Source organism: Haplochromis burtoni, unplaced genomic scaffold (genome assembly GCF_018398535.1).
Source record: "Haplochromis burtoni strain Fernald_Lab_line unplaced genomic scaffold, NCSU_Asbu1 Contig_282, whole genome shotgun sequence".
NCBI classification, from domain to species: Eukaryota; Metazoa; Chordata; class Actinopteri; order Cichliformes; family Cichlidae; genus Haplochromis; species Haplochromis burtoni.
The window spans coordinates 180,243-194,847 of record NW_024582643.1 but is presented as its reverse complement, the minus strand read 5'-3'; the positions used below and the strand labels follow the sequence as shown (position 1 = coordinate 194,847).

Sequence of the window (14,605 nt, the reverse complement as noted above, 5' to 3'; positions counted from 1 at the left end):
TCTCCCACCGGCCGCCTGCAGAGCGGCCTGACTGTGTGGACAGTCTGAGGATGCTGTAAGCTGACAGGAAGTCTGTGAGCCAAAGAACAAAAATCACAGGACGCCAGCACAGACTCTGACATCACTGTTTATACACAGGGACTGTTTTTAAATGATGATGTCACTCATTAAGGGAACAAAGGTATCCACACCTGCCTGTCCTGAGTGTAACCTGATACCTGCTGTTTGTCTCACTGCAGGGTTTCCAGCTGTTTACTGATGGCTGACATCTCTCCGCACATTTAACTGAAACCGCAGCTGTAACACCTGAACTAATCTTTAGCTTATTTTTGTGAATCAATGGCTCCCAAAAACACCTTCATCCTTATTATGATCTCATATACAAACATTTCTCGGCTCAGTGTCGTCACATTTCTGCCTAAAATTTGATTCAAAAGCACGCGGCAGGTGTAAAGATACCTTTTGTAATTTCCTCAGCTGAGTTTAACTAAAGCTTTCACCACCAGGGGGCAGAGTTTAAACTCTGAGGTAAACTCTTAATGACTCGTTGCACTGCTGGTTTCTCTTTAACGCCTCACAGCTGGTGTTTGTCTGTAGGTCAGCTTCAGAAGCTTTTAAACAGGAACGTAGAGAAAGTAGCTCCGAGCACCAACCCGAGGAAATCTGAATTCATTTGCTTCTCCGTTTTTGTGCTTCGGTCAGGTGTGGTGCCTCGCTCAGAGGCCAAACCGGTGAACAGATTCACAAATAATCTGTGACCCTCTACCCCTTCCTCCCCTTGCTCCTCCTCTTCCTCCTCGTCTCTCCAACAGGAAGGGGGGGCACATGAGAGCAGGCTGACCCCTGCTGCCGCCGTGACCTCCACCCCGAGCAACAGCAAGGAGTCGAAGGCCAGCGCCAACAACGCCGTGAGTGCACTGAACACGCCGGGAGCCACGGCGCAGAACGCTACCCAGAATGCACCTGCAGCAGCCAGTGGGGGTAAAAGCATGGAGGAGATGAGGAAGCTGTTCATCGATCGAGCCAAAAAGATTGACACTGTGTCGAGGGCCGGCTTCCCGCTGGCCTTCCTCTTCTTCAACATATTCTACTGGGTCCTGTACAAGATACTGCGGCACGAGGACGTGCATAAGCAGTAGAGACAAAGGACGAGAGATTATTCAGACGCAGGCGCACGAACATCTGCATTTCCTTTTCCATGAACCCCAGAGAGCCAATCAGGATGATCTTTGTCATGAAGGATGGATAAACTGGATCTCTGCCTGAAAACCACAGAAAACTTTTTAAAGGTTCATCTAGTTAAAAATAATCTTCTGATAGTCTTTGATACCAAGTCTGTGATGTTGAAATTAAAAATGTTGTTGAAGAGTGCGTGGCAGACGTGACGGAGCAGCAGAGAGGGCGCTACGTGCCGGGATTACGTCCTCCACGTGGAATTCATTCTTTTCCAGTCTGATAATATTTTAGTGGTGGAAAATCTGACCTGCCAAAGACAAAGTGGGGGATTTCAGTTAACTGAAACCAGCTCGATCAATAGCGTGAAGGATACTGTGACTCACAGCCAGCTGGGCTGAACGTCTCAACCACACGTAAGTGCGAGAAACTGCAGTTCCTCTAATGGCCTCTAGAGGGCGGCGCCAAAAGTGAGTCAGCGCCTGTAGACTCGTAGACCATCTGGTCTCTGTAGCTGATTTCACCCTTTGTAACAACTTTATCCATTTAAACTGTAAGGCTTTGCATTATGAGGGGCGTGGCCTCGTGATAAACAGGTGGGTGGAGACACAGGCGGTGTATCAGTCAGCACAGTGGTCTTGAGTTTGAAGCACAGCCTGCAGCTTCACTTCCAGGTCTGCTGTGTTGTGTGTAACAGGTGTGAGGATTCGATTTCTCTGAGAGGCCCAGACGCTGATGCAGCCTCAGCGATCACAGGTCTGCTATCAGCTGAACGTAAAACTTCTGGAAGCTTAAAAGTATTTAGAAAAATAACCAGTAAAAAGACAAGTGTGTAGATATCCTGTGTGCTGTGGACGTATCTCATCAGCATACTAATGTAAAAGTCTGAAAAAGCCAGATTCCCAGACTGAAATGCGGCAGGCGGCGTGCAGCTGAGCTCGGGCTCCGGGTGGAGAAGTGCAGCTTAGATCTGTCTGTCTCTGCTACAGTTAAAGCCTCCGTCGCTCCACCGCAGTCTGAAGTCTGAAAAGTGTGAGCTCGTCTGTTTAATCCTCTGAAACCAATACTGGTTCAGACAAAGACACTGTACCATAGTCCTGAGTTTTCTGTGAGTTTTAGTATTGTGTCTGTTCTCGTGACAGATCTGTTTCAGATCAGCTCAAGCTGAGCTGATTTGAAACCGCCTGGAAAGAAGTGAAGGCCACAAACCTGAGAAGGACTCTGATGTCAAAGCCTTAATGTTACCGTTCTGGCTGCCAAAGGGGAAGCGATTACATGAGCTAGCCTGGTTAGCAGACTGCATGTAAGGGTGTGGCAAAACAAAGTGTCATCTAAGTAAAAACCTTGAATTTCGCTCACCGGATACGACTCCAAGTGCAGTGACCTCACAGCAGCCATGTTATTGGTCACATGATGTCATGGCTCCAAAAGGCTCTAACAGCACAAACACGGTCCAGAGGTCCAGTTCAGGTGAAGCTAGCAGCCGCCTGTGTCGCCATCCACCTGCTGCAGAGGCGGGAGTCTATCGGGACTGGCTCAGTGCCTCTAGTGGACGTCAGAGGAACTGCAGCACTGGTTCCATCTTTCAGCTGAAGATCAAAACACTTGAGCTGCCCAGTTCAGGTTTCCTCTCCGTTTAAAGTGACGCTTGCAAAAGAAAGAACAGCCAAACAAAAGCTGTGCGTCTTTGCAGCTTTCTGTCACTCAGCATCGTGTGAGTCAGGTTCGATGCACCCATTGTGAGAGTTGTCCTTTCTGCACTGATTTCCTCCCTGACACGCTGACAACGCCCTGATGTTTCATTACAGATGTGTCATACGTGCTTACACGACCCACACACTCAAACCTCACTGCGTATGTTGGGAGTGGCCGTCCCACGCTGCGGCTGCGGCGGCGGCGGCGCACAGTCACACTGGAAGCTCACACTCACTCCCTTTAAGAACATGCGAGCAGCTAGACCCAGGTTCATCACATTTCCAGTCTTCATTTTCATTTTTTGTGCAGACGCGCCGTGCGACAGAGTTTTGACATTTGAAATTCATTTGGAGAAAGTGTGAGGTGCAGTCAGTCGCTTCAGCTTTGTGACTTTAGTTCAGGTCTGAAACGCAGCGATTCTCTGCTTTGCTTGTTTTTGGGATGAATTACTGCTGGCTTACGTCACTTTGACCGTTCACGGACTTTCTTTGGAATTTTGTTGTGTTTTCTAGGAAGCAGTGTGGTAACTTTAATTACTTTCAGCTGCTGACATGAGCAGTGAGGGGGGAGCTGCAGCATTCAGTCTTCTCCTTTTATATCCTGCTGCAGTCATTTGGCACGTTTAGCCAGTTTCCTAATAATGAAACCTCATTTTCTGCACAAAGTTCACTGACACTGTGTCACAGTGACGTAATCGCTGCAGCAGCGCAGGGAGAAGGCTCCAGGTTTGAGGACTCTGCAACGAGGTGAGGAGGCGAGATTAACCAAACGTTGTTCAGGTGTCTTCTGTTCAACAGGACTCGGGTAGTCGTGGTCAGCCTGTTCCAGCTGTGATGCCAGTTTAGCCCTTTTATTTGTTTTTGAGAAATCTTTGTTTGTTTAAAGCGAACAGAATGTGATGGCGGCACAGTCGCACGTTGCTCTCCTCTGTGCTGTGTGCAGCACTCCTGTTGAACCAGCTTCACGCTCAGGCCACGTTTGTCCAAACTGTTTCCTGGAAGGATGTTCAGTTAGCTTAACACGACGCCATCGCTGCGTTATTTACATCAGTGTTTCCCTCCCAGAAATATTTGCATAGTTGTGATGAAAACAGCCTCTCTGTAGGACGACGGCCGTCTGCAGCTGTGTGCAGACTCTGCATCACATCCTGACTGTGCACGTTTGCGTCATGTTTCTCATTTCTGTGCTCGTGTCCATCGTCTTAGTCCACAGTCAGATGTGCTGATTGCTGCTTGGTATAGAGTTAGGACACAGTCGGTGTGGAAATCTACTTGTTTTGATGATGTCACAGTTGCGTTGCTGCTTTATGTGCTTTGATTTTGTGTTTTTGGTCAATTTTATGCAGCATGTGTTTCAATCAGCTGATTTTCAGAGAGTGAAATAAGTTCAGATTTAGCAGCTCAGGTTCAGAGTCGGCCTGGAAAGAAAGGCTGTGGTACAGGGAGATGACACTGTGACGTAACAGGTGTGTAATCTATTACATCATCTTTACTTTTTGTATTGGAGATTATGGTAAATGGCCTGCATTTGTATAGCGCTTTACTCAGTCCCTAAGGACCCCAAAGCGCTCCACACTACATCCAGTCATTCACACACTGGTGATGGCAGCTACATTGTAGCCACAGCCGCCCTGGGGCGCACTGACAGATGACTGATGTATCGGAATTTCAGGAGCGAGACCACGCCTCCAAACACGCTTCTCCGGCTGTCATCTAGGTTAAGCCCTTTCTTTCCAAGCGTGACTTGGAAAGTGTTATTCATGCCTTTATTACCTCACGTTTAGATTATTGTAATTCTCTTTTAACAGGGGTTGGGCAGGGCACTTTGTCACGCTTGCAATTAGTGCAAAATGCTGCGGCACGATTTTTAACTGGTAGAAGAAAATTTGATCACATCACTCCGATTTTGGCCTCTTTACACTGGCTTCCAATTGAATTCAGGATCCGTTTTAAAGTCCTTTTATTGGCTTTTAAATCTCTAAATGGTCTGGCACCTGTTTATTTGTCTGATTTGTTGAAGCCCCACGTCCCCACTCGTTCCCTTCGGTCAGCTGAGCAGTTGCTGCTTTCGGTCCCAAAGTCACGGCTGAAACTTAGAGGAGACCGAGCGTTCTCTGTTGCAGCACCGATGCTTTGGAATAACCTTCCTCTCCATATTAGACAGGCTGCATCAGTGCCAGTTTTTAAGTCTTTATTAAAAACCTATTTTTATTCCCTGGCTTTTAACTCTGTGGGTAACTGACATTTTTATTTTATTTTTATTTTTATTTTTATTTTTTTTATTTTTTATTGTTTTTTAACTTTATTGCTATGTCTGGTTTTATTACTATGTGCATATTAGTATTGTACAGCACTTTGGTCTACCAGGTGTGTTTTTAAAGTGCTATATAAATAAATAAATGATGATGATGATGATCTATATCGGTTCCCCCAGTTCTGCAAGCCGATCATTCTCGTTTACATGCCCCTCCCTCCTTGTTCTCCACTCTTTAGCTTCTTCACTTCTATTTAGTCTACGGGGATCCGCCCGGGAGCCGTCGCCAGTCCCCTTCGAGGCCTTCCCCAAACCGCAGCTCAATTCATGTCAAAGCATCACCTTTACCTGCTAAAACGCTGCCAAACTTAAATGAGGACGTGGGCCCAGCTGTGAAAGATAATTCGTTACATCATCCATTACATTAAATTAAAGCGGCCTCGCCTGTTCTGTTAAAAAGACCATGTTTAGCTACATGTCACAGCCTGTATAGAAAAGATGGATTTTGTAACACTGCCAAATGTTTTTAGAGCCAGAAGTGACCGTACTTACAGGAGGAAGTTATTAGCTAATGCTAGCCAGCCTGGTTAGCAGTCTGCATCCACAGGCAGCAAATACCAGCTGATCACTAAAATCACATTAAAACCTGGAATTTCACTCAGTAAAACTGTTCAGACTTGTTGGACAGCAACCTCACAGCTGACATTTGATGGTCAGATAATCATTAAAACAGCACAAACACTGTCCAGACGTCAGTTCAGGTGAAGCCTAGCAGGCAGCTAGCAGCTAAAGCCGCCTGTGTCCTCGGCCTATCAGGAGGAGAACGTGTCTCTGGGGACTCACTGCTGGAGCCTCTGCTGGACGTTAGAGGAACTGCAGCCTGTGTAGATGTTTACTTCTGTTGGAGCAGTCGGTCACATGTCCGTGACTCTGGATGAGTTTACAGCACTGTTTTCACTCTGTGACACACACACACACTGTACATTTGTGTTGTCGGTCCGAGGTTATTCATTTCTTTGAAACACAAATAAGGTTTAAAATCTTTAAACGTTCATATCGATGTGTATCTGGATCTGTGTGCTTTGTTCTTTTTGCTTCTGTTTTATGGGCCGAGCGGCTCATACAGACTGTCTGAATCCAGCTCGGCTCTGGAGCCCCGAGGTCCCTCGCTGCATCTGGATACGAAGAAAATAATTTCACAGCCATTAATTTTGCATCTGTTGTGTTTGTATTTCTACTTGCGCTGTGGTGAACGTGTCGATTTGTGGACATAAAGTTGTCGAGCTGTGTGCGTACTGCGACTCTTTGTTCACTGCACTGTAAAAACTGTAAAAACAAAGCCGACTGCCGTCACGTCAGAGCCGTTTCGGGTCTGACAGGTTTTATTTCATCACCGCATCCTTGTAGTCGTTGAACATCCATCAAACATTCCTTCTACATTCCAGTTCAGAGCGCACACACACACACACGTTTTTGTAAAATAAGCTGTGCATATTTTACATGAAACTCTCTCAGACTAAAATAAACTTGGGAGCCACTTCTTAACAACGATGGTCTGCTGTTTCTTGTTTCTAGTAACCATAAGAGACAAACGTGCTTTCTGCACGTCGCAAAGAGGAACTCAGATGAACCGCGCTCCGGTTTTAAAAGGTTAAAGTTCTTCACGAGGGCTCTGCAGCACCTGTAGCTCAAAAAGCCTCAAAAGACTTTAAGATCCAGAGCGTCTGCGATTATAATCAGTCAGAAATTTCATAAAATAATCTCAGAATTACTCGATTTATTATTTTTGTCTCACACTTTGTCTTTTACATGCTCCCCTTTAAATGTTCTCTCTCGTGTTTCACCTACTTGAGTGTGTTTATACCACCTCACTGTTATCTGATAACGAAGGCTAACTTTAGTCCACTATTGGATACGATTAGAGAAGCTCTATAGGGATATATGCTCGTTAGACAGGAGTCCGTTGAGATGAATGGTCCCCAAAGAGGATGATTCCTGTCCACTCCAATAATAACTGAAGGTTTACTTCTTCCTTTTGGAATTCGTGAGGACTGGATCTTGTGGATATTATGAGCTCATTGCTCTTTTAGACATACCTGGATGGAAACATAAGACCTCCTCAGTTTGGGTTCATATTGAATCATCAGTGTGTCTGAAATGTGAAGCCGACTGGAGAACGAGGAGCTACTTGACTTTCATCAAGCTGAGCAAAAGCTTTAAGATATCTCGAAATGTCTCTGCAACAGTGTCGACGTCTCTGACATTAACAAAGCAGATCTTTGTTGTACAGACAGACAGGGGCGAAGGATTTGGGAGGACTTCAACTATCTGGGAAAAAAACAACAGTTTAAAATCCTGCACAGACCTCGTCTGTGACACAGTCGCCCTGATTCAAAGCTTAAGCTTTGTTCACCTCCATTAAGGAGGAGCTACATACTAACATGTATACACGCATCGTTGTTATTATTGTTTATGTCGTGTTGTTGCTGATTCCTTGTATTACTGTGCATGTACTGTTGTATTTGTAAGTGCATACACAGACTTAACTCGCTTCACTTTAGCTTTATCACTACAACACAAACGATTTCCTAAAGGTGCATTAATATCTCCCGTTTCTGCTGTCGCCACCTGCTGGCCACCAACAAGAATGCAGGTTTAGGAGAGCAGAGCAGGAGGAACATGTGTCCATCTTTATTATCCAGTTTGTGCACAGCGACCTCACTTCCTGTGATGCTTGCCGTCCGGTCCAGGCTGGCCTCACCTGGCACACAAAATATTGCCTCTGCTGCTGTTTCAGGTCCTCGGAGATCCCAGAAATCTAAAGAGCGCCTGCTGAACACGCTGCAGATCATCTCCAGATCCAAGAATGAAGGAAGGATGTACGATAAGAAGGTCAAAGGAAGAGAGTGTGTACAGGAAGTCAGAGGAACGGAAGCGTAGCGATGTTCCTCGATCTAAAGTGTGCAGAATATAAATAGTGAAGTTCATGAAGATACAACAGCTTTTCCTTTCCTCATGTGTCTTTATTATTTTTAAAGAATAGAAGGAAAACACACTGGAGCGAGTGGTATTTTCACATATTTGGTCATTATCAGCTGCTGGTTCCCATTCAGTGTGAGAGTGGACGTGCAGAGACCTGAAGCTCGCCGTAACGTATCCCCGAGCTGCGCTGCCGCTGTTGTGTAACGCTACTTAAGCCTCGCAGGAGAAAAACCAACGGTGAGGAAGAACAATGAGAGACTGACAGCTCTTTAAAGAAGCTGCTGTCTGAGGTTTTGTCTCTGACATGTCCTGAAATGCAGACTTTATATAAACAGCAACACATTTCAGGAGCTCAGGTGTGCTGATCAAACAGGAGGAGGGGAGGAGAAGAAAGGGCGTGGAGGAGGAGCCGGGAGGGCAGGTACAACAAGTTGGATTAAACCTGTAATTATTATTCTACGGAGTTTACTTAACCTCTCCCTCTCTCGCTCTCTCACACACATGCAGTGTTTGTATAGACTGATAAGGCGAGGGGGGAGGGGGGGGAGGAGGAGGAGGGGAAAACAGCTTAGCCAAAAGAATAAAAACAGAGCGGTGAGAAAACATGTGATTGAGTTGGAGAGAGAGCAGAAAGGTGCAGGAAGACGCAGAGCAGGAGAGGAAGAGAAGAACAGTCACCGAGAGAAGAAGAAGGAGGAAGAGTGCAGCTGTGCTGGGAGCATGTCTCTGAATGGGAAGGTGGCTCTGGTGACGGGGGGTGCTCAGGGCATCGGCAGAGCTGTGGTCCAGTCACTGCTGCAGAGCTCAGCCAAGGTCGGTACTGCTGCAACTTTTGCTTGCAGCTTTTAGTTTCCTTCGATCTGTTGTGTTTTTCATCTTTTCACCTCAAAAGCTTTTTTTCTTCACTGTTTGACTTGTTTTTTAACAGGAGCAGGGTTTCAAAGGTGAGTCTGTGGTTAATCCAGGTTAATCTGTAATGAAATCATTGTGAAAGATTCGCTTCTCTGCAGCAGCACGGGCGTTTCAGAGAGATCAGTCATTTCTCGGAACTTCCTTTGCCATCTGTTTAAGTAAATGAATGTTTGTTTCCGTCTGAGCTGCACAGTTGTGAAACCACAGGACTAATATGGTCTGCTGAGCAAATAAGTGTTGCACTGTAACCAAAGTGCTGCAGAGTCCATCTCAAAGTTCTGTTCTGCAGGTGGCCATGGTGGACCTGAACAAGGACCTCGGTGAGGAGTGCAAGGCCCAGCTGGACGCCGAGTTCGGAGAAGGAAACTGCACGTTCATTGAGTGCGATGTGGCCAACGGAGATGCGCTGCGAGGTAATTATGCTGTGCCGTAAGACGCGAGAAAAGAGCTGACGTCACTCTCGTCAAAGCTTTCAGTGTGTCAGTGCGTTTGGCAGCTGTTCAGTTAATTGTGTAATGCAAACGCAGCGCACCGCCGAGCCTTGGACAACGAGGAAGCGGGCTAATTTAATTTATCACAAACCTGTCACCGAGGTCAAACAGAGCTCCGAGTTTTCTCGCCGCTCCCAGAGTCCCGCTCAAACTCAGCCTGTCCTGTGTTTGATTTACAACCACATGACCTTTTATTTTTCTCCAGTTACCTTCTCCTTTTCTGCTGCTCTGCCGGCGCTGTTGTGTGCTAGTGTGTGTGTGGGGGGGGGCGTGCCTGGGTGAGAAAAAGGAGAAGCCGAGTATTTAAGTGTGTGTAAGTGAAAAAGTGTGTCACAGAGTGAGAGAGGAACAAGGATTCATTGTCTGACACTGAAAAAGTTGATCCCTGCAGGCAAACGGCTGTGGAATGCTGTTTGCTGTAGCTCCTGTGTGTGTGTGTCTGTGTGTGTGTGGGGTAAGGTGAGATTTACCATGTTTAAATGCACTCATGCATCTTTGCAGCTGTGCGGTTAACAGCTCTGTTTTGTGTCTCTGCATCTTCAGCACTAATTGCGAGGTGTCCAGGTGAGGAATGCGGAAGACACACGCAGGTTTAACCCTCTCCGGTTTTTCCCTCGGGGTCTGTTTCTGCTGTTGCTGTTAGCGTAACCAATCGTGCACGCCCACATGCAGAGATAAACCGGCTGCTGGCGGCTGATTGCGTAACAGCATGATGTATGTGCCCCTCAGTCACAGCGTGTGCGTTCGGCCGACACGTCTGACAAGTTATTTGGGTGTAAACCCCGCGGTGTCAGGATTCCTGCTCTTTGCTGAACCTGTAACTGAAACACACACAAGCTTTTCACACGTAAAGTGAAGTGAGTCCTCTTGAAGACTGCAGTGTGTAGTTACATTTCAGGAAGTAGTCAGGCCACTGACACTTCTTGTGGTGAACTTTCAACATTTTTACAAACTGATCTCTACCTGCTGCTCATGACATCACAGCCAACTGGAAATGTGGACGAGTTTTCCAGCTGGAGGTTGTTTGTTTTGGCTTGGAGTCTGGCTCTGGTCCTGAGACTGACTTCCTCCTCAGCATTTCACTTTTAATTCAGTTTCATCGCCTCGAAGTACTTTTTATTGTACAGTAATACACAACACCAACGGCTGCTGCTACCCCAGACAACCCGGTCCTTGGACACCCCGAGGTAGAAGAGGTCAGCACAGAGGTCAGCTGGGGGGTGCTTAATGTCAAACCTAGTATGCTTGATACCAAAACAAAACCAGCACATGTAGGTAGACCCAGAATGGAGGATACATATCTCATGTGGGCGATCTGGAAAGTTTAGCTTGGTCAGGTCCATGATGATTGGCTCTTCTTGGTCATCTCCATGACGATTGGCCCTTCTTGGTCAGCTCCATGACGATTGGCTCTTCTTGGTCAGCTCCATGACGATGCCTTTTGGTCATCTCATACATTGGCCTTCTTGTCAGTCTCCATGACGATTGGCCCTTCTTGGTCAGCTCCATGACGATTGGCCCTTCTTGGTCAGCTCCATGACGATTGGCTCTTCTTGGTCGTCATCGACTCCTTTCTCCATGACGATTGGCTCGTACTATGCGATTGGTCTATCTCCATGACGATTGGCCCTTCTTGGTCAGCTCCATGACGATTGGCCCTTCTTGGTCAGCTCTATAGACGATTGGCCTCTTTGGTCATCTCCATGACGATTGGCCTTCTTGGTCATCTCCATGACGATTGGCTCTTCTTGGTTATCTCCATGACGATTGGCTCTTCTTGGTTATCTCCATGACGATTGGCCCTTCTTGGTCAGCTCCATGACGATTGGCCTTCTTGGTCAGCTCCATGACGATTGGCCCTTCTTGGTCAGCTCCATGACGATTGGCCTTCTTGTTATCTCCATGACGATTGGCCCTTCTTGGTCAGCTCCATGACGATTGGCTCTTCTTGGTCATCTCCATGACGATTGGCTCTTCTTGGTCAGCTCCATGACGATTGGCTCTTCTTGGTCATCTCCATGACGATTGGCCTTCTTGGTCAGCTCCATGACGATTGGCTCTTCTTGGTTCATCTCCATGACGATTGGCCCTTCTTGGTCAGCTCCATGACGATTGGCCTTCTTGGTCATCTCCATGACGATTGGCTCTTCTTGGTCAGCTCCATGACGATTGGCTCTTCTTGGTCAGCTCCATGATGATTGGCCCTTCTTGGTCAGCTCCATGATGATTGGCCTTTCTTGCTTGATGATCAGCATCAGTTCGGCTGAACAGCCAGACAGCGAGGGTCCGGACACTTCCAGAGTTCTTGGTAGTAGCTCGGATAAGTTTGGCGTGTTGAGAACGATGAAGCAGATTAAAGTGTAAACTACATGGTGCTACGATGGTAATGAGGCTCTGTTATAACAGCGAGTGCAGTCTTAATGAGTGAAACCCTGTTTACATTCTGATGGGAGCTTGTCATTGATGTTTTTAGAAGTTCCTGTATTAGCGTCTGAAATCACCCCATTTTGATTTCTTGTCTCTGTGGAACAGACACCTTCCAGAACACCGTGGACCAATTTGGCCATCTGGACATCGTCATCAACAACGCCGGCATCACCAACGAAAAGGACTGGGAGAAGACCATCCAAGTGAACCTGGTGAGATGGCGAACCAAAATAACACGCATGCTGCCTTACTGCATGAACGCTAGATCAGACTGATGCCCCGGGGGTGGTGCATCAGAGGAAGCTCAGCATGCCTATGATATCTTTCCCCATCAGCACCTCACTGATGCTCACCTGATGGAGGTGCAGCATCTGACCAATCGCAAACATGCATTTTACAAAGGATGATAAATCTGTAAGATAATTGAAGCAGAAACATTTGCAGCTTTATCTCTTTTTGTGCTTTGAGGAAAAACCTGAGGAAGCCTAATCAGAAGTATTATTATGTGCAGAACTTTGTGATTCTGTCTAGAAAGGTGCTTTAAAAATTAAAAAAAAAATTATTTATTTATTAAAGTAGCATAGAGCTTTTCCTTTCAGATCGCAATTCAGAGGATCCAGAGCACACCGCTCTTTTAGATCCTCAGCTCTTCCTGAACTGTGCAGGTTTCCCAGGCCATGTGGAATAAGGAACGTCGGGTGTAACCTAACACTCAAAGAAGGCAGGGAGTCAAAACATTTTTCAAAGTTAGATTGGAATGTGATCCAGATAGAGCCACAGGTCACAACACAAAAGTTTATCCTGTGGCAGCAACTCACTTGAAAATAGTACAAATGTTGTGTGTAGTCGGGGAATTTCAGCCTGTCAGAAGGTGAACGGTTGGATTCTTCTCATGGTGGCGACGAGGCTCCCAAAACTGCAGGTCCTCATCGATCCATGCGTATACATACAGAAACTGAAAGCGGTGACTAAAGTACTATCAGCCTCATCTTCTGACATTTTGTCGTGGAGCCCCGTGCAGCCCCACGCTAACCCGCTGACATCACATCCTGTGTTGTCCACCTTCATTCTGTGTCAGTGCCAACAGGGGGCGACACCGGCACTTGCTGAATAGATGGCGGAAATGACTTTCCTGATAAGTTCATTGGCTTAGCCAGTCGTTTCTAGTTTGGCTGGTAAAAATAACACTCTGTCTGCGGCTGTTGTTGGTCACCTGTCACAAATACCTGCTCTGTTCACCTTTGACCTCTGTGTTACAGCACGGAGAACCTCCAGCTCTCCATCTAATAGAAAGTAACGACAGCTCAGGTTTAAAGTGAAAAAGGACATGAAAATAGTTCAATCGATATACTTCAGCTCAGTTTGAAGATCCGGACCAGTTAGACTACTTCAGCTGCTTGTGACTTCACACCAAGCCACAGTGGAAAAACATGAGCTGCGCGTCTTACCGTGGATCTTTCCTGCTGTATAAATAAACATGAGTTTTCCTTATTTTCAGTCTCGTATCTCTGCTCCAGCAGTGAAGGCTCATGTTAAACATGACCATACTTCAGATAATAAGGTCAGTGTGCAAGTCTTCTCTGTGAGCCAAAGCTCGGGCTGCAGACTGCTCTAAACTCTCGGTTTCACAGCTCGTCTTCCTGTTAGCTCTAAATATGTTTCAATAACAACAGCTGAATTGAACTGCATGATGTCACAGAGAAGGAATATCCTAATATGGTCTTCTCAGGCGAATGGCTGAAATCTGGGCCACAGAAGCTCTACATACTTGCTTTTCAAACGTTTGTTTATGATGGGCAGCCAATAAGTGAAAAGTTGGCTTAAAGACAGGTTGGCCTTTAAGGGGAGGGGCTAAAGCAGCTTGTTTTAAACTGAGGCACTCATACGGGGCCCAGTACAGGACTTATCAACTGTATTTGAGTCTGACAGTGGACGGTGATATGGGACTGACACAGTACAAGCACAAGAGGGACTAAAAAAAGCCTCTTTCTTGCTAACAGCACAGCTGGTCGACGATGGGCTCCACCATCGAGACTCTGTAAAGTGTGGCCCGCAGAGAGACCTGATCTCGTCTCACAACATACCGCTGTGACTCATTGTTCCTGAATTGGCTCCCGTTCACATCAGCTGTTGGAGTCAGACTCCATCCAAGTTCCAGTTCGAGGATACTTTCCTCCACTTAGTTGCATATTTGGGATGTTTTAAATTTTCAGATGTGAACTTTCGACTCCAACAGAACTGTATGAAACGCAAATGTGGGACTTAAGATGTGATGGATGTGCATTTCTGGAGCTCGGCATGTTACGTAAAGGCCCTTGCTGTGATAGCAAAATAAAAGTCTGCCCATACAGTCAGTGATGCTTTGGCACTGGTAGCACTGGTAGCACTGGTAGCACTGGACCGGGAGCTGCAGAAAGGGAAATGTGTTGCAGTGGTTTGTATCACATCTGTCTGACAGTGTGTTCATGCAAACGAGGCGTCTTCTTAAAAACAAAGTTAGTCATGGACGTCCTGAGACTGATACTTTTTACATTATTCAACTCAACTTTATTTACACAGCAAATCACAACAGCAATCGCCTCAAGGCGCTTTGTATTGTAAGGTCGACCCTACAATAATAGATACAGAGAAAAACCCAACAATCATATGACCCCCTATGAGCAGCACTTTGG

The 14,605-nt window shown here is 46.4% G+C and overlaps 2 protein-coding genes across 2 annotated transcripts in view; both read left to right on the top strand.

The window, feature by feature from the left end:
- The window catches only part of LOC102299625 (glycine receptor subunit alpha-3), a 47,106-nt gene extending 38,527 nt beyond the window's left edge, over positions 1–8,579 (top strand). Inside the window, 2 exon segments of the mRNA XM_042227803.1 lie at positions 813–3,614; positions 7,919–8,579. Coding sequence (XP_042083737.1) covers positions 813–1,139 — 327 coding nt within the window. The 3' untranslated portion in view covers positions 1,140–3,614; positions 7,919–8,579.
- A 201-nt stretch (positions 8,580–8,780) lies between these two features.
- Positions 8,781–14,605, top strand: part of hpgd (15-hydroxyprostaglandin dehydrogenase) — a 14,266-nt gene continuing 8,441 nt past the window's right edge. The window contains exons 1-3 of the mRNA XM_005940474.3: positions 8,781–8,916; positions 9,305–9,428; positions 12,039–12,145. Coding sequence (XP_005940536.1) covers positions 8,824–8,916; positions 9,305–9,428; positions 12,039–12,145 — 324 coding nt within the window. The 5' untranslated portion in view covers positions 8,781–8,823. The remainder of the gene's footprint in view (positions 8,917–9,304; positions 9,429–12,038; positions 12,146–14,605) is intronic.